The sequence below is a fragment of the Talaromyces stipitatus genome, genomic scaffold (genome assembly GCF_000003125.1).
Source record: "Talaromyces stipitatus ATCC 10500 scf_1105507295511 genomic scaffold, whole genome shotgun sequence".
NCBI classification, from domain to species: domain Eukaryota; kingdom Fungi; phylum Ascomycota; class Eurotiomycetes; order Eurotiales; family Trichocomaceae; genus Talaromyces; species Talaromyces stipitatus.
The window spans coordinates 253,524-272,000 of record NW_002990119.1 but is presented as its reverse complement, the minus strand read 5'-3'; the positions used below and the strand labels follow the sequence as shown (position 1 = coordinate 272,000).

Genomic DNA, 18,477 nt, shown 5'->3' with positions numbered 1-18,477 from the left:
ACTTGCAGAAGAATCCGTTTTGGCGTAATTAGCGACTTCATGTAGATGAAACTAATCAGGGAGGTGTATTTCTGTCGGAATATGCCCCATTCAGTCGGGTTGCAGTGCTAATGCTGCCAAGTGTTAAGTGGTGTCTGTAACTTGTTACCCAAAGCCCCAAAGCACAACACTCAAGGGCCGGAAATTGTAGTTAATTATTTACTCAGTAATAATACTGGGAACACGAATATGTGCATTGACATTTTGACTAGGGCCAGCTTCAACCTCTATACCTAAGCTTGTAACTACATTGTATCGGTGGGATCTGAGTTACAAGATGGTCCGAATACCTAACAGAGATAACAGTTGATATGGTCCTATCATCTTATCACGAGTCACGGAGAGTAGATCAGCTCTATAGGCGCTATACTGCTCGGCAAGCCACTGTCCCACCGCTAAGATCAGCTCCCGCCCACTGATTAATGCTTGTTTCTCTCAAGGTAACCCCAAGCGCTTCAAGCCTTTCCAGATCCGGCAGGTTTCTCGCAAGCCTCCGTTGCATTTACAGCCCGATACTCCCTAGACTTGTTGATCTTCTAGAGACTACTTTGTCTGAATTCCTGGCCGTGCCTTGTCCTGACGATCCGTGTTGTTGAAATTTGACAGGAAATGCTGTTCCAACCAAGGCGGTGTTTTATTATGTTTTAGCCATGCAGTTTCGTCTCCACCGAATGCTACCTCTCACTTGTCTGGATAGCGCTGATTGATACGTCTCAAAGTGATTGAAATGTTTATTCGTAGCCGCAGAAACCGAGCAAGTCCCTGCTCTGCTGTCTCTAAAACAATATAAAAGCAGAGAATCGCTCACTCCTTCTCATCGTCATTCGCTCAGGATACCAGCAAAACACACGTTTTACCCCTGAAAGTAACTTGGGAAGATGCAGTTCACCAAGGTGCGTTCATGCTCTGCATATAATTTTTACGACTCTAGATATAATATCAATCACAACCTGACCTCCATTCTGACTTCGCTTAATAGGTCGCCGCCGCCACCTTCTTTTTCTTCTCTAGCATCTATGCTGCTCCTCTACAGACGCGTGCTTCCTGCATTGAAACCTGTGGCAGCACATGCTATTGGCAATCTGATATCGATGCCGCCTTGAATCAAGGATACTCCCTTTTGCAATCTGGCGAAACAGACAACAACTATCCCCACCAATACCGCGATGACGAAGGCTTTGACTTCCCCGTATCCGGCCCTTATTACGAATATCCGATCCTCTCATCCTACAAGGTCTATACTGGTGGCTCGCCCGGCGCGGATCGCGTTATTTTCAATAGCGATGGTGATTTCGCTGGTCTGATCACTCACACTGGATCTTCTAACTACGATGGCTTCGTTCAATGCAACGCTGCATAAAATACACGGATTATGATCTAATGAGGGGATCTTGAATTCAAAATATGTATATAGAATATGTCGAAGAGAAAAAATGGTTGTCTACCTAAAATGAACTTAGAGCTAAGGATGAGAATTGAAAAGACCAATAGTAATGTTGTAATTGGAACAAAAGTAAAAAGGATCAATTGGAAAAGAAAGAAAAAGTACAGAAAGAAACTTCAACCATTTCACCTAGCAAGATATGTTTCCCTTACTATGGAAGAGACACCAATAGACCTTGTGCGAAAAGAACGACGCGAGATCAATCCGATAATCCACCCTTCATTTGCAGATCTAGATCCTCTAGCATGAGAGTGCGAGACTGATCGATGAAATGGTCAATTGCACAAGACAGAGTTTCCAGAAGCATCTCCGCTACCTCTGCTGGAACACGATCCACGACGTATCGCATCAAGACTTCCATCTTTCCTGCAGTCGAAGTCGTAGTAATTGCAATATCAGTTATATCGCCCGCCCCGGGAGCAAGTGAACCTGATACAGCATATTCTTGACTACCGAGTGTTAATCCAGTATCAAATTGGCCGCTGCGGTGGTTAATGCGAGAGGTAAAGTGTGTTGAAGATGGCATATTTGTACACTGACGCAGTATCTTTTGGAACCCGAGACAATCGCGAGATTTGTTGGTCTTGAATAAAACGAAGGAGGTCAAGGACTGTCTAGTCATCTTGCAGCGCGATTCACACTGGTACCATATTTACACAGCAGCCTGTTATTTTCTTCATTCGAGGATCTGGTAGATTGCGTCCGGAAACTATTTCTCTAAAAACTACGTCTGAGGTTCTTGCGTGCTGCGAAATTATAAAACTCTACGCAGCTTTGACTACACAAGCAGTTGTGGTTGAGTCAGGGAGAGCAGCTATAATATCAATGGTCCTACGCATGCAAAACCGAAGTTCTGTTGGAACCTGACTGTCCATGTCCGTCCGAGGAACGATTTCAGTCATTGAAGCCCTTTGGAGGCTTCTCCAGAAGTCACGGCTCTCCGATTGCGATTGAGAGGAAAATGTGCAAGTGTATTGAGAAAACTGGCCATATTCCACACTTGGTGTATCCTCATATATGCATTCCAGGGAGTCAATGAAATACGACATAGAGATCGCATCGTATTCACCGTGGCTAAGTCGGAAAATGATACGATGTTTGTTATCCCCTTGACTTTTAGATGATGGCAAACTTAAAAAATGACTGGCCATTTTGGGGAGGTTTATCCGTGTCACTTCTCAGAAGGTCTTCTGTGAAGCGTTCAATGGTGTCCGTCAGCATCAAATGTCTAGTAAGCGAGTAGACTGCGTGACTGATGCAATGAAACGACAACCGAGAGCGATTGGAAGTCAGTGGTGGGAAGAATATCAACAATATCCCGTCTAAACCATGGAAGTCGCTGCTGTATGGATGATATAAAAAGCTCGTCTGGATTGGTAACATGCAGAAGAGAAAAGGGTTCATAATCGGATGTTGCGCCTGGCTGGATAGAATTTGTTATATGTGCTAGATCAGCCAATATAAGATGCTGAACTACGTCGACCACAGTCAGATTGAGGTCATGGTTTCGTGCCATCGCTACCACCCGCATGCTGTGATGGAGTCACCGCCAGAACGGAAGGAATTATCTTGGATGCCAATAGTATCAACGCTCTTATACAATACAGATATCCCGTATTGACTGTAATTCTTTCTCGGCAGCTGTCAATGGAGGTGTGTGGGAGGTTATAGCTAAGGCATACTGTTTCTCTTGATCTTTCGGGTTGTCTTGTATGGATGTCCGGGCCGCTAACCTGTCCACTTTTCCTGAAGACGTCTGAGGAACTTGTTTGAGCGCGAAATATAAGGTCCAGACCATATATGCTGGTAGTTTGTCATACAATTCCGCCTGTAGCTGTTCCATTTCTCCTCTCATAGTATCTGATAGTCAAAGCAGTACACCTTTGTTGTGTTCAATCGGTGCTTGGGCAAACTCGACAGCTGCAACTAAGACTTTAGAACCAATTGAATTATCTTCCACCACTGGACCAGATCAACAACAGCAGAGTTGACGTTGGTAAGGAGCCTCTTGATCCAGTATTCTATTTCCCCGATCTCCACGCGCTTTCCGTGAACCTTGATTTGAGTGTTCTCGTCTTACCATAATAGTAAGTGATCCATCCACATTTTGCGTAATGAGATCCCCGGTGCAATACATTTGTCGGCCTTTGGCTAAATCCGTAACGCGATATCCATTCCGGGTCCGTGACTAACGCACGAGGACGTTTTCTGCTCATCGTTGAGATATCCACGGCATAAAAGAGGACCCTCGATTAATAATTCTCCCATCACACCAATGGGCCCAAGGTGATGGTAATCATCTGCATTTACAACCCAGACCGACCCAGCCAAAACCTGCCCAATATTTGATGCGTCCTTTCTATCCTTGAAACAGTCGTTGTACATGGAATGTATTGAACATTCTGCTGGCTCGTATCCATTGATGATTTGTGCATGACCAGCCCAGTCTTCAACAACGGCTGGCTTCACAGGCTCTCCTACCAACACGAGCATTTTCAAAGATAGCAAATCTTTGATCGTAATAACTCAGTCACTGTTGAAGTAAGGAACGCGAAATTGACTACGCTTCTCTCCATTGGACCAGCAAGGTCATTCAACAGTTCTTCTTCAGATACGACACAAACGCATCCTCCAAATTGAAAAGTAGTAAAGATATATCCAATACTTATATTGAATGTTTATGAAGAGAACTGCACTGCCCGGGTCATTTTTTCCATACCAAAAGCAATTCAGTGAGCTTCCATACTAGAACGTAATTCAATTGCAGAGTGTTCTAACACAACTCCTTTTGGAGTACCAGTGCTACCGGATGTGTGTATCACGTATGCTACGTTATGTGGTCGCACTATAGTAAAGGGCCGATCTTCTGTCGGGGGCAAATTTTCGAGAAATTCTTCGTTCACCACTATGGATTGGATGCCGTATTCGGTAGACGGTCGATTTGTGATCTTTGCCCAAGGATGATTGAAGCTCCGGTATTGACTATTATATTTTGGACACGCTGAACAGGCTCCTTTGTTCCTGCAGGGACAACAGCCACGCCTAATTCGAGAATCATAAGCATAACCACGATTGCCGAAAGTGACTTGTTAAAACACATGTGTGTGTGTACGGGAATCCCTAAGTGTTGAGTATCAGCATCGGAATATTAGGTATTCCGTTTCACCTACGCAGCGCACTGGGAATATCCCCTTTATTTGCATGTAATTATCCTTTTCCTTCTTTTTTGGGAACCAGTCATAATATGCGAATAACATCAATACTATCAGACTCATGGGCTCTTTGGAATAGCCTTACTGCGTAATCCTGTGCTTCGTGTTCAGGACGTAGTCAAACCAACAATGTGATTATCATATCCTCGGGCTTGACACCAAGTTGAATAAAGTAATGAGCTAATCGGTTTGCCAGATTGTCGAGTTCAGAATAGGATAAATCGCCATCCCAAGTTGAGACGGCACATGCGTCTGGTTGTTCTAAGGACTGAATGTGTATTCTGTAGTGAACGCATGACTGAACGGTCTCTGATATCGTGTCATTCCATGCGTGCAGTTGTGTGCTGCCTTTTACAGTAATGGTCTCCATGGTATCGAGGTAATCACTCTTCCCTCCGCTCGTTTGAAGGAGAGATGTTTGAAGTTGATTGAGGATGTGTTCAAACCGTTCAAAATAAGAGTCGAGCTTGACAACATGACACAACTTCGTCATCGTAGTCAATCCCCATCTCGATGTGTTCTGCTTGACTGTCGATGGAGCAAGTTGCAACCAGCGGATAGCTATGAAAGCTAGTTTCACCGGTTTCCTGTATTTCTCATCCCGAGAAGCCAGAAACACTATGATCTCAAGTTCGGTTGATGGTTGGATAATCATAAGATTCTGTATCAATGTCTGTAAATCAGAACTGCACACATCGATTGTCACTTGTCGAATCTCCTGTAGACCAGAATGCTCAAAGTGGATCATGTCAACATATTGATGTTGGATGGCCATCAGAAAATCCTAGATGGTTGATTGTCGGTTATCTGGATATGAACGGGAACGGTTGTAAGGGTTGGAGCAACTATATCTAGGACACCAGGTACCAGGGCAGTTCTTCCAGGTAACGAAGCTACCGAAAATGGCATGCTCGCTCTGCAATTGCTGGGAAAGTGTTAAAGCGCATGTACCTCTAATAAGCGTTGCGGTGGTGAAGGGTCCTGATAAATTTGAGAGTTTCAATTGACCGCTGACTTTCTTTCTAGACATCGCCTTGTAATCTGCGTCAGACAGAGCTGGAAATCCTAGAGGTAAACCATCACCCAGCTGTGAGCACCAATAGTTGTGGACCGCAGCACTGTTTGCAGCTTGTACGGATAAGGTGAGTGAAGGGAAAAATGTCTGGAATACTTTCTTGGGCGTATAATCGTGAAACAAACTGGAAAATCTTGCATAAGCTCCATCCATCATAATACCATGATGAATGGACCAGATAAAGTGTATCGTGTGTCATGGGTGATTGAGATATGGATATTGGACTAGCGGCGATCCGAAGAATCGAGCTAGCTCTGCGGCCTTTTCCCAAGCGAGCTTAAACCGATCCAGGTCAGTGGATAGTGCGACTCTGAATATTTGATGCCGTGTGTAATGTCCAGAATCCCTGGATGAGATATCCATGAGGCCTTCTTGAGAGTGAGTACAAGGGTAGAAAGCGTCCTCTATCAGACCCGAAAAAATATCGTATTGAGCTGCAACATAAGATAAGGCGGCAGTCGTATCATCTGGACCGGTACAAGCTGCATCAGTCTACAACCTATATTGTCGTACATCTGGCTGACTTGCTGCTAGTGACTTTGAATTGTTATCCAGTAATAGTACCATCTCAGATAGAATTGGGCGCTGGAAAATGAGTGAGACAGTGAGATCGAGCTCATTCTTGCGAGCTAAAGCAAACATATTCATTGCTGTTACTGAATTACCTCCAGAGCAGAAAAGTGATCGCGCACTCCGATAGTGTCTGGATCCTTGCTCAATTCCTGTGCCCAATGTAGCTGTAATTGTATTTCCATTAGGGCGGAAGGTATTATCGTGGAGTTTTGTACAAGTGTATATTGTGGAAGCAACCCGTCGGGTGTCAGAAGGCTCATATCAGATTTTCTTGATTCCACTGATACTTTTGGTTATGGATGACCTCTCCTATTTTCGAGTTGTTGTTATGGAAGTTTGTCAGCGCATCCATCAAAGCGCAAGGATCGAATCAGAAGAATGAGGCATGGTGGCCTTGGTGGAATGTCGGCTAAGATAACCGGACGAGGCACTTTCTGACGGAAGCGCCAACGAGGATCGCCTCGGAGATCAGGAATTGTTATTTCCAGGTGCCAATTATATACCGCATCGTGCTGACACTTTCAGCGGTCTCGAGCTTGCCCCAGACATGACTAGACACGAACCATATTAGGCCCACTAACGGCCGTCTCACCGATAATCAACTTCCACCTCATGTGATGACCTTTGTCCAGTTTATGCGCCGTGCGACAGATGTTAACGACTTTGGTTTATCCTTTAGTTATTCCGACTTGAAAAATTACATCCAAAGAAGAGCGCTAGGCTTATTCTACAGAACGTTACCGGCTCCATTGACAGAGGCACTCTTGCTGGAGTTATGGGCGGTTCCGGTGCCGGAAAATCGACATTTGTCAATGTGCTGATGGGAAAAACGAGTAATATCGGTGGTGTAGTAGCCGTGAACAATAGCCCGAGTAAAGTGGGACGCTACAAAAAAGTCATAGGACATGTGCCTGAGGAGACATTCTCTCCCCGAATTGACCCTCTACGAGAACATTGTCCACTCGGCCAGGATTAGACTTCCACGGCATTGAAAAGATGCTGATATTGAAGCCCACGCCGAGTCTGTCATTGACTGCCTGGAACTATCGCATGTGCGAGATTCACAAGTCGGAAGTGTTGAGAAGGCAATCTCAGTGGTGGACAACGAAAAGTGTCAGTATCGGTATGGAATTGGCAGCAGTACATATGGCAATCTTTTTGGATGAGCCAACAAGCGGTCTGGATGCTACATCGGCATCTTCAATGATAAGGACCTTGAAGGTCCTTGCGCGCCTAGGCATTGCGGTCATTTTTATTATTCATCAGCCTTGGTCTGAGGTTTTCGATCTGTTTGATAGTCTTTTCTTGGTCGAAATGGACAGACTATTTACGAAGGTCCTCAAGCCGAGGCCAAACAGTATTTTGAGAATGTGGGTTTCCACATTATAGTAAGTATGGCGACATCATAACAGATATCATCGCCGAAAATGGAAGAGGCTACAAACCTAGTGGGGATATACCAAAGGATGCCTTAAGTGAGAACTGGTCTAGCTATCGCCGAAAGCTGGGCTCAACAAATACAGACCGAAACACTCTGACAGCATTAGGGAATAGTGCAATGCAAGAAGCGACGAAGAATCGTGGTGCCTTAAGAATTCGACAGTATGGCTTTCTTGTGTCGGACAACGCTGCAGCAACATCGTGCCATGTCTGCGTACTGGGCAGAGATGGGTCTGGCCACCTTGGCCGGCTTTCTTCTTGGTCTGGCCCAGAACCCTAAGAAAGGCATCTTATCTTATTCACGGAGACATTCAAAGATTCGTACAGCATCTTACCATCCACTACCGATATCGCGTCCGCCCCATAACTAGTCCTTTTCATAGTAATTGCGATTGGTCTCATGGCTGCTGCTCCTAGAGTAAAGGCGTTCTCTGAAGAAATGCTCTTACAGCGCCTTGAAGCTGAAGCTGGTCATTCTAGAATTTCCTTGGCTGTTTACATTTCTCGACCCCGTGTTTCTCTTGGCAGTTCCAGTCATCGACTGTGGAACCACCTTTGCGGCGAACCTACTCTACTTCTACTGTATCTGCTGCCTTGCAAGTATTGTCAGTGCATTCGCTAGGAGGGAAGATGTGCCACTCTTTGCGACAATGGCAAGTCTCATCGTCGGTATTCTGTCCGGCGCGGCTCCTCCGTTGAGAAAAGTTGAATTATGGCATCTGGGGTGGTTGTAACGTGGATCTCCAGGTGTATGGTTTGTTGAATTACATTCTGGCTGATTGGTATCACCCTTTGCTTATCTCTATGACGTTGAATTAGCGGCCAAGCTTACGGGATACCATCTTGACTGGCGCTGGCGACACATGGCGATTTTGCTTCTCATCGGGACCATCTATAGAGCTGTTGCATTCTTCGGACATGCTCTTGGCCCATTATCTGCGGAGATAATATGCATATCGTAGCACAACACCGTTATTCTTGATTTCCTAGCGGCTCCAGCCTCTTTCTTTCATGTTGTACAGGCAGCCTAGCATGTATCATAAACGGTCATTTGACAGATAATAGCTATAAGCTATGACATGTAAGTAATCTAATAACAATAGATATGCCGGGCCTCCTCAAATAACCTTCAATTATTGGACCTTATCAAATCTGACCTGTAACTAGTGTCGGACGAACCGCCGCGCGATTTTATCCATTTAGGGCTAACAATGTTTGTGATATCACCCCCCGCCACCGATCATCTTCTCTTATCAAGCGAAGCATTTGAAATGCATGCTGCATCCAATAAACATGCATCATTGAACTTAGTACTGATATTAGGGCTTATTCATCCGCGATAGATCCGCTTGGCTTCCTAAATCGGCCATCTTATCCCTGCACTAGATTGCGTTGCTATATAGCTTTTGTGCAGCCACTATCTTTCATGATTCATGACTGAAGAAGCTCCAGATAACGGGTGATTAGTGAATATAAAAAAACACTTTGCCCTCACGTATATTCGCGATTTCTTACCAGACCGGCCGGCTGGATGTTTCTGTTTCTCTAGCCTGAAATCCCTCATTGCCAGCATGTCTATTTCGAACGATAGCACTATGTCGCACGAACTACCCAGTCGGGTTCCGGGGACAGTTCATCTTGTAGATATAGATCATTCAATGCGGACTCGTCATGCAAATGGAAACGGCGATATAGTTCTGGATCCAACACCATCTAGCGACCCTAATGATCCCCTCAATTGGTCTCCTCGTCGCAAACTCTTGTCACTGATCTGCCAAAATTTGTACGTTAGTCCCGGAAAAAATGGATGATTGCTAAAGAATAACAGATATACTTGGTTCACTGGCATTTCGGTGTCAACCGTTTACTCCGTCCTTGTTCCCCTATCTAAGGCTTCTGGAGTTTCCACTGACACGTTGAATCAAGGAACAGGATATATGTTTTTGTTCCTGGGTTGGAGTTTACTGTTTTGGCAGCCATTTTCACTCCGATATGGTAAACGTCTCACGTTTTTGCTATCCATTGCCGGAGGTATTGTTAGTACCCAATTTCCCGTTTTACCACGATAAATATAACATGTTGTATTAACATGCTCTCTTTAAGGGGACATCAATTTGGAGGTAAGGCTGTTGCTTATTACAGCATCGCTCGAGATTACTACATGAGACTTACATACATGAAGTGCATACGTAACAAGCAACGGCGAGTGGATAGCCAAGTGTATCTTGCAAGGTTTCTTCATTGCTCCTATCGAAGCCCTTCCGGAGATTTGTGTGACTGATCTGGTATGTACCCTATGACGAAATTAATTTGATATGATTGAAGATGGAGCTGAGAAGCGAGCAGTATTTCACACACGAACGCGGCACCTATATGGGTATTTATGCTCTGACCCTGGCAGGTAGTAATTACTTTGCTCCTGTGATATGTGGATTCATCGCCGAGTACCAGGGATGGAGATGGGTATTTTACTGGCCGGCTATTTTTCTAGGTGCTGTCTTTGTCTTCTTGGCCTTGTTCATGGAAGAGACCACCTACAATCGTAGTAAATCAACAGTGACCCAAGTAGACGGATTGTCGCGGCCCGAACTCTCCGTAGGAGAAAAGACAGCTGTCGCCACCCCGACGCCTCGCATGGCAGAAGACGGATATATTGACAGTCAACCAAAGTCATTTGTTGCTAAGATGTCGATTGGGCGAACCAATCCAGGTCAAAACATGTTCAAACATGCAATTCAAAGCCTGAGGTTTCTGGGGTGGCCGGTCATCTTTTACGCAGGCTTCTCATACGGGTGTTATCTGATCTGGTTCAATATTCTTAACGCGACAGCCTCCATCATCCTTTCAGGCGCACCTTATCATTTTGGCTCATCAATGGTTGGCCTCAGTTACCTGTCTTGTTGCATTGGCGTTATTATCGCGTCGATTGTGTCTGGCAGGTTGAGTGATTGGCTGACCATTAAGCTCGCGCGCCGTAATAACGGCATTATGGAGGCCGAACATCGCTTATGGCCATTTGCTATTTGTGTTATTACGGTACCATCATCTCTCATACTGTGGGGTGTTGGCGCTCAGCATGGTGTTCATTGGTTTGGGCTGATATTTGGAATGGGCGTCCTCGCTTTTACCTCGACAATGGGGATCACGCTAAGTGTAAACTACATGATTGACAGTTACCATGACATCAGCACTGATGCCATCGTGACTGTTATTCTTGTACGCAATACAATGTCATTTGCAATTGGATATGGGTGAGTGGCCTATCCTTATGGAAGAATAAAGCGAGACTGACCTACTGATTCTCAGAATCACACCATGGCTGACGAATCTCGGATACCAAAATTGTTTTATTTCGGCAGCTTTTATCGGTATGGCTGTCTCGTTAGTTTTCTTGGTCATGGTTAAATACGGGAAGTCCTTGAGGGTTCGGAGTGCCAGCAAATACTGGGCTATGGTTAACCGTGATAAATCCACCGAGGACAACTAACTTCAGAAGAAATGAAGGGCTACGACGTTGTCCTGGGCTGGCAGTGAACTAGCAAGCTCTGCATGACGAAATACATAGTATAGATGTTCAATGTTCATATCAAATGCCTTTCGATTAATCTCAGCATCTCCTGCCTGCTGCTCCTCGGTTTGGAATATCTGCTACAAGGATTCTGAAATCAAGTAATCACAATTCTCAACACGAATTCTATATCTTCATTAACTATGAAATGGAACAATACGTCATACCTATACTCATCATTCAGATTAATAGACATGACTTTGTGGAATCACATCAGAGCAGATTTCAATCTACTGAAATTATATCTCTCATGATGATTTGTGGCGAGACTTTTCAGGAAACAAGAAATTGAGCTCATTCGCGATTTGGGATATCGTAAGTCGTGATTTTATACAGATAATCAAGCGAAACCTATTGTTTTGGGTCCACGCGGTGGTACGCGTAAAGAAAAGGATGAGGGTAACCCCGACCAGGGTACCGGGCTGTGATCTACCAAGGTTTCACCTACCCATTGTCGTTATGGTAAAACTTGTAATATCCATCTCCCAATTCCTCACTGACGCAGAAAGTTGCACTTTCACCATCTGCGTCCGGTCCAATTTTCAACGTCATGCCATTTCTACTGGGATGGCGACCAGATGCTTGTAGTCGAGTGACTAGAGAACACGTTCCAGATATTCAGATAATCATCCTTTTCGACAACGTGCAACTACCAGCGGCGTGGACCTCTTCGGCTTCGCGGCATACGCTTCAACTGACTTTGCTTGAGAAAAACTACCCGATCAGGTTCAATCTCAACGAGGACACAGAGAGTACCCCGCATATGGACTGCGAACGTCCGACTAGGGATAATGTGTGAAAAGGTCCTTGGCATTGCTTTCGTTTCCTAGAAGCATAATAGGAAATACCTCATCTGAAACAGAGCTCATCTCTCGGACTTAAAGCCATATGGTTTCACTCTGTACTTACTGGTAAAAGTGCTCTTACCGTCGTGGATAAGTCAAGTAAAAGAATAGATCAGCTCTAAGTGAGCTGTCGATACTGTTGATAACCTTGGGAGTTTCCTAAATCAATCTCGATGAGCTTTCCACAGATTGTAATAATGAATAACAGAAGGTGTTCTTACACAAAGGAGTTGTAGTGGAGGGAGAAAAAAAGCAGACGCGCAAGGGTTATGCAAATGTTGTGGACTTGCGCACGGGCAGAGATAAATACGACGGGTATCTATGATAGGATTGCTTTGAGTTAGGGCTTGGTTGTAACTAGATTAGGGTTCAGATTTGCCTTTTTGAGGATGGAACATTCAGACTGGAGAGCGAAAGCTGAGAATGGAATACTATTTATTTATTATCATTTATGTAGGAATTACTACCAATTCTAGTAGAAATCTTATCGCCATCAAAAGCGATTGGTCCTTCGGTTATTCTTTACCTATCGAAGAACATCTGAAGGCCTTGCGGTAGGCGGAGTGTACACATGGTAAAAACCACGCCCAACTGACCTAAAATAGCTTCCTAAGCAGGGCTAATATCGACTTTAAGACCTAAATTTCTGTCGGGGTTTTCCATGGGAATTTACCATGTAATAGCTCACAAGTTGGTGTAGATAAATCGCCTAACCACCAAGCCCTCCTACTAATGACTAGGACGATTGATTGACTACTACGTGAGAAAAATGACAGTGGGAAAGAACTGGGATTCTATTTGACAAGGAGTCAGTCTCTAGTCAGAATACTTCAAAAAAACATTCGAGACCATGCACCGGATATACTTAAACAAACTAGAACTCTGCAAATAACTAGGCAATGGTTATCGATGGTTGTGAAATAATTGATGTCATTTAACCCTCCTGGTAACCAGTTACAGCCTGTCCTTTCCATTGAGGTTTGCTTCACCTCGTAGTCAGCGTAATGACCAAAGGATCTATCGGGACAGCAGCCACCCATTCTTTTCTTGATGGAAGCGACACAGGTATCCAACCATTTGTTGTTCCTATATGATCTGTGTACTTTTGCAGAAGCCTCGGCTGACCTGAAATATGAATGCGGTAATTCTTGACAAGCAGTGACAAAGAGACGTAGAGTTCGTAATATGAGAAACTGATCAGTTAATAAACAAACTCGCAAATCAACGTTAACGGTATGTAAGATGACTCACTGGGCTCCAATACACGTATTTGATCCTCTTGAAAATGGTATATAGAAGTCGTCTCTCAACTGATTCTTGCTATTTTCGCACCCGTCTGGCGTGAGCCATCGATATGGATTATATTCTGTAGGGTTCGGAAACGCAATGGAGTCTCTTAAATACCAAATTGGAGAGGATGAGAGAATAACCTGCGCAGTTAAGTTTTTAGTTAATATGTCTCATGTAAGGAATGTAGTTACTGAATTGGACTCACCCCTTCGGGGATAAACTTGCCATGCAGCTCGACTCCGCCTTGTGGAACAACTCGAGGCAACATCACCGCAGCGGCTCCAGTCCAACGAATACCTTCCTTCACGCAGGCTCGTAATTTTGGTACCGCTTCTAGACTGGACATGGATGTAGAGAATTCGATGGTTTTGAGATCTTGGTGTAACTGTTCTTGGAATTCAATATTATGAGCAAGAGCCCAAATGATGTGCGCGAGAGTCGCAGAAGTAGTATCCGTCCCTGGGCCCAGGTTTTCTTTAGCTTCAGAGAGTGCTGTTTTGGGAGGTAGACCGGATTTTGTCAACGTATGTATCAAGTTAGGGTGGAATGGGTTCTCTTCCAAGAGTGCTCTAGACCAAGCTTTCTCAGCCCACTGTAAGTTAATGTTAGCCAAGTGTATCTAGTAGCACCTTTAACACTATGTCGCCCAACCAGGTACTCACATTACGGAAGTCAAGAATATGCCGGTTGTGTGGAACTTGATATCCCGTAGTCCATTTGAGAATGGAGCGCAACGAACTCAGTATATCGAACAATACAGGCATATGAACCAGCTATTACAAAAGGTTAGTTGTCGACACGTACGTACGTGGACTATTCTACTCACAAGTGGCATCCATGTTGCCATTTCATCATTGACCGCTTTCATGGCCAATTCCTTCCCATCATTCCAGGCGTTAATAGCGCCAATGGCCATGCCGAAGCTGAATTCGGCTAATTTCAAGTTAGCTATACTTATTCCACTTGAAACTATTTCGATATTCGGCTCTTACAAACAATATCAGCCTCCAAGGCTCTACAAGCTGGCCCTAGGTCAATTTTGGAGTGCTTTGTACCCAGGCATTTAATCCAACGTGAGACATGTTGGGTCATTAATCCTTCGAGATTGGAAATTTTGCTCCGGCTATAAAGCTGGCCCATGAGTCGCCGTCTTTTAGAATGCTCATTCGAGTCACTAGAGGTTGGTAGCCTTTAGTGTTCAATCTTCATTTAGTCGCAAATAGGGAGAGAAACACTAACATGATAGAGAAAAGTGCCGGGTGATGACCCTGGACAAAGGCTCCGTAGGCTTTAGGATCTTTTCTGAATTTGCTTCCAGCTCCATGGACTATCTCATACGTACTGAGCGAATAGTATGATATCTCGTTCGGTGAAATACGAATCAGGGGTCCTTTTTTAGTCAGTCAAGTCTCTGTTTACCAAAGATGATAACGTAGCCAGTGTCTACCTAGGTTTTCATGAAGATCTGGAAGATCCTGGGTTATTGAACCCCGGAATTCACGAGGAAACAACCATAAAAATCGCGAATATGAGGCTAGAGGCCCAGCACTCGGAATGTTTGCTATGGACGATGACCTCGCATTATAGACTCTCTTATATCGTAACCGTCAAAATCTTTTCCCACGAGGAGATCAATTGATATATCATATCGGGGTACCGTTAAAGCTTACCCACAAGAAGCGAAAACACGCGATGGTGCCAGCTAATACAAGCAGATTATACCACAATGTCATATCGCTTTCTTCCAAATCCTAGTCCTTCTGTTCACTTAGCCACATTGAGGAGGAATAATGACCCCAAGACAACTTTGACCTCTTCATTCGAAAGATTAGGACCTAGTTATGTAAATCTTCTTATCTTGGTTTAGTCCCCACAAAGTCCTCGGGATGAGTAGATTTTATCTCTCCCTTTCTAGTAATCTATCACGCCATCCGTTGTCAACGGCCACTTCCGCCATTCTTCTCGCGCCCAGAAAGAAAACTCGACCGCATATCTACATTTATCCACATTCGGCTTCGTTGTCAGTTTGAGTTTTGAGGCACACGTGAGTACGAGTGCCCCATTTATACGTGATACGGTATGCATACTCCGGCGAAAGTTTCGAGAAGAGTGTCAACATAAATGCAACTGCTCCAGGCTATATGTTAGGCAAAAGTGCGTGTTTGATGCGAATTTGTAACCGAGTGTCTGAAATAAATTTAGCCCGTGTTGGTCCGAAATTGAAGAACTAGCAGGCTGCCCCTCTTCAACGCCTGTAGACACCTTTCCTCGGCGTAGCCGAGTACCTAATGCCGACTCGTAACGGCCTAGGGTTATCCAGACTTCGGTGGCCTTGTGGGGCTTTCTTTGGCTGACACGGGGGTTATGCCTCTTTTGAGACCAAACCCACAGGAACCACATCGATGGCGACATCAAACGTTAACATTTCACGATGTTGCGGGAAAAATTGTTCGGTCGACAGCCAAAATGATGGTACCAGAAGCACTTAGTTGCTGTGCTGAATATGCTGTGAAGGCATGAGCTAGTCGTGTATATCAGTTACCTACTATATAATACGTTGGTAATTTCGGTCTTAGAAAAATATTGATACTAGATACTTAGCAACTTCTTGCACAAACTGTGCTTGGATCGAATCGTCAAAATTCGCTGAAAATGAGGCCTCTCAAAGAAACGCAAGTTTTGCAGACTGATCTAAACACTGATACACTCAGTGTCGATCAGAAAAAAGCCGATGATGAAGTTTTGGTGAGATAAAAATCTGCGACGAAGCTCGGATTTTACTATTAACACTGAGGATAGGAAAGGCTGGGCTATAAACCTGTATGTTTTCATCAGAAAGCAGAAATATTTATGCAGGCCATTGATACATCTACAACCTAACTTATAGGTGCTGAAAAGAAGCTATAACTATTTTCATAATTTTGCAACCAATTTTGGTAAGTTACTTCATGTCACCTACACCATGATCATACTCTCGTATTGAACCAGCATCATAACATTACTGAATGTTCTAGCTGCTCTCTATTTTATCGGTGGTGTGAGAGTTACATTCTCGACTGGTATAGCTGCGGGTGGCAACCTGGCTTATTGGTATAATTCAACCATATACACATGAGTTCCTGAGCCCTAACAGCCTTTCAGGACAAGCTTCTTGGTTACCTGTTTCTTTACATTTATAACAGCCTCCGTGATAGCGGAGATATGCTCATCTTTACCACTTGCTGGCTCTATCTACCTATGGGCAGCAGAAGCAGGTGGCCCTCGCTTCGGGCGATTACTTGGTTTCATTGTCGCATGGTGGAGTACGACTGCATGGACAACTTTCTGTGCCAGTAAGACAACATGATCTATCTATAGAACCCAGGGTAACGAATTGTTGGTTTTACTATTAGGTAATACTCAGGGCGCTGTCAATTACATGCTTTCGGTGAGTCGAATTTCCTGTCCCGAAAGTTCGAGGAGGGAACGTGTGACTAACCAGTATGCACAGGAAATTGTTGTATTCAATTTGGACTTTCCTTCTGACCCTGAAGATGTTAAGTTTCGAGCTGTGCAATGGATTTGTACCGAAGTGTTGTTAGCAACTGCTGCAATCTGGAACTTACTTCCCCGTACGTCAAATTCCCCTTCGGCGAGATAAGATTATTCACAAACTGCTGACGGTAGAATAGCTCGCTACTTCAAGTGGATTTTTTCCCTCTCTACTGCATTTGTGCTCTTGGATTTTGCGCTCAACATGATATGGTTGCCGGTTGCGACGAGTCGCACAATAGGCTTTCGATCAGCACATGATGCATTTCTCACCACTTACAACGGTACAGGAGCACCCGAAGGATGGAATTGGTGTCTCTCGTACCTAGCTACTGCTGGTATTTTGATAGGATTCGATGCCTCCGGCCATGTTGCAGAAGAGACCAAGAATGCAGCAACTTCCGCAGCTAGAAGTATATTTTGGGGCACAGTGGTCAGCGGAGTTGGAGGGTTCGCTGTCGTTATCTTATTTCTTTTCTGTGCAGTGAGTTCATTCTTTGATTAGTTTGCGGCAAACTTTGAATCACTCGGCCTAATGAATTAATGTTCAATGAAGCCTGATACCGACACGTTGTTCTCATTTGGAGGCACTCAACCATTTGTTCCATTATACGCTGTCATTCTTGGTAATGGAGGACATATTTTTATGAATGTAGTCTGCGTTCTCGCTCTTTGGTTTGTGAGTGCGCCGAAAGATAAATTTCTCTATTTCAAGGAACAACTGGCTGATATCATAAAGAATACCGCAATTGCGATTCTTGCCGCATCTCGTCTAGTCTTTGCTGTGGCTCGAGATGGTGTGCTTCCATTCTCGAGCTGGACAGCACGAGTTGTGAATGGACAGCCGCGCAACGCCGTCATTGTAGTTTGGGTTATTTCTTCCATAATTACGTGCACCATATTGCCTTCCTCAGTTGCTTTTACATCTCTTGTATCGGCAGCCGGCGTACCATCAGCAGCTGCTTATGGATTGATCTCTTTTGGCCGCTTATTCTTCACGCCCAAGAACTTCCCCAAGCCTGCTTGGAGTTTGGGCCGTCTTAGCAAACCGTTTCAGGCCATATCGGTGATATGGAATGGCTGGGTCGTTGCAGTCTTGTATTCGCCCTACATATTTCCCGTGTCAGCTAGCACATTGAATTATGCGCCGGTGATCATGGCTATTGTCACGATTTTCGCGCTCATCTCGTGGTGGATCATCCCAGCGGAAAAGTGGCTTCCAAGCAAAAGTATCGAACACATGCTGCACGCAGACGATATGGAGCAAAATTCGGACTCAGCTTAGTTCATGTCATGGGGTCATATGATTTTGGTTCACTATTGTTTTCTGAAGTAGTAGACACACCCTAACCCTAAGCCGAGAAGCATACAGTTCGTCCTGTTGGAATTCTTATATATAGTGTAGGAGCTTGACACAGGCTTGCTCAAAAAATTGTGTGTGTCCCTCCTTCCTGCTTTTC

General features: G+C 44.5%; 5 protein-coding genes and 1 pseudogene across 5 annotated transcripts; 4 read left to right on the top strand and 2 right to left on the bottom strand.

Moving 5' to 3' along the window:
* Positions 1-917: 917 nt before the first annotated feature.
* TSTA_098120 (extracellular guanyl-specific ribonuclease RntA) lies at positions 918-1,399 on the top strand (the record flags this gene model as incomplete). Its single annotated transcript, XM_002485748.1, has 2 exons — positions 918-932; positions 1,019-1,399. 2 exons carry the CDS (start codon positions 918-920, stop codon positions 1,397-1,399), a joined length of 396 nt encoding a protein of 131 aa, XP_002485793.1.
* A 1,452-nt stretch (positions 1,400-2,851) lies between these two features.
* TSTA_098110 lies at positions 2,852-6,598 on the bottom strand (annotated as a pseudogene).
* A 362-nt stretch (positions 6,599-6,960) lies between these two features.
* TSTA_098100 (ATP-binding cassette transporter, putative) lies at positions 6,961-7,732 on the top strand (the record flags this gene model as incomplete). The annotated part of the gene is made up of 3 exons (XM_002485747.1): positions 6,961-6,996; positions 7,077-7,299; positions 7,320-7,732. 3 exons carry the CDS (start codon positions 6,961-6,963, stop codon positions 7,730-7,732), a joined length of 672 nt encoding a protein of 223 aa, XP_002485792.1.
* A 1,622-nt stretch (positions 7,733-9,354) lies between these two features.
* Positions 9,355-11,389, top strand: TSTA_098090 (MFS transporter, putative; the record flags this gene model as incomplete). The annotated part of the gene is made up of 6 exons (XM_002485746.1): positions 9,355-9,566; positions 9,612-9,819; positions 9,887-9,903; positions 9,966-10,068; positions 10,130-11,034; positions 11,090-11,389. The coding sequence occupies 6 exons, from the start codon at positions 9,355-9,357 to the stop codon at positions 11,268-11,270; spliced, it is 1,626 nt and encodes a 541-aa protein (XP_002485791.1). The 3' UTR covers positions 11,271-11,389.
* Positions 11,390-12,718: 1,329 nt separating this feature from the next.
* TSTA_098080 (cytochrome P450, putative) lies at positions 12,719-15,219 on the bottom strand (the record flags this gene model as incomplete). The annotated part of the gene is made up of 11 exons (XM_002485745.1): positions 12,719-12,792; positions 12,870-12,990; positions 13,072-13,321; positions 13,448-13,626; positions 13,692-14,078; positions 14,149-14,259; positions 14,313-14,419; positions 14,479-14,660; positions 14,726-14,876; positions 14,934-15,047; positions 15,144-15,219. 11 exons carry the CDS (start codon positions 15,217-15,219, stop codon positions 12,719-12,721), a joined length of 1,752 nt encoding a protein of 583 aa, XP_002485790.1.
* Positions 15,220-16,138: 919 nt separating this feature from the next.
* TSTA_098070 (amino acid transporter, putative) lies at positions 16,139-18,344 on the top strand (the record flags this gene model as incomplete). Its single annotated transcript, XM_002485744.1, has 10 exons — positions 16,139-16,231; positions 16,286-16,306; positions 16,374-16,422; positions 16,501-16,576; positions 16,628-16,818; positions 16,879-16,913; positions 16,977-17,097; positions 17,158-17,501; positions 17,574-17,696; positions 17,757-18,344. The coding sequence occupies 10 exons, from the start codon at positions 16,139-16,141 to the stop codon at positions 18,300-18,302; spliced, it is 1,599 nt and encodes a 532-aa protein (XP_002485789.1). The 3' UTR covers positions 18,303-18,344.
* Positions 18,345-18,477: the final 133 nt, after the last annotated feature.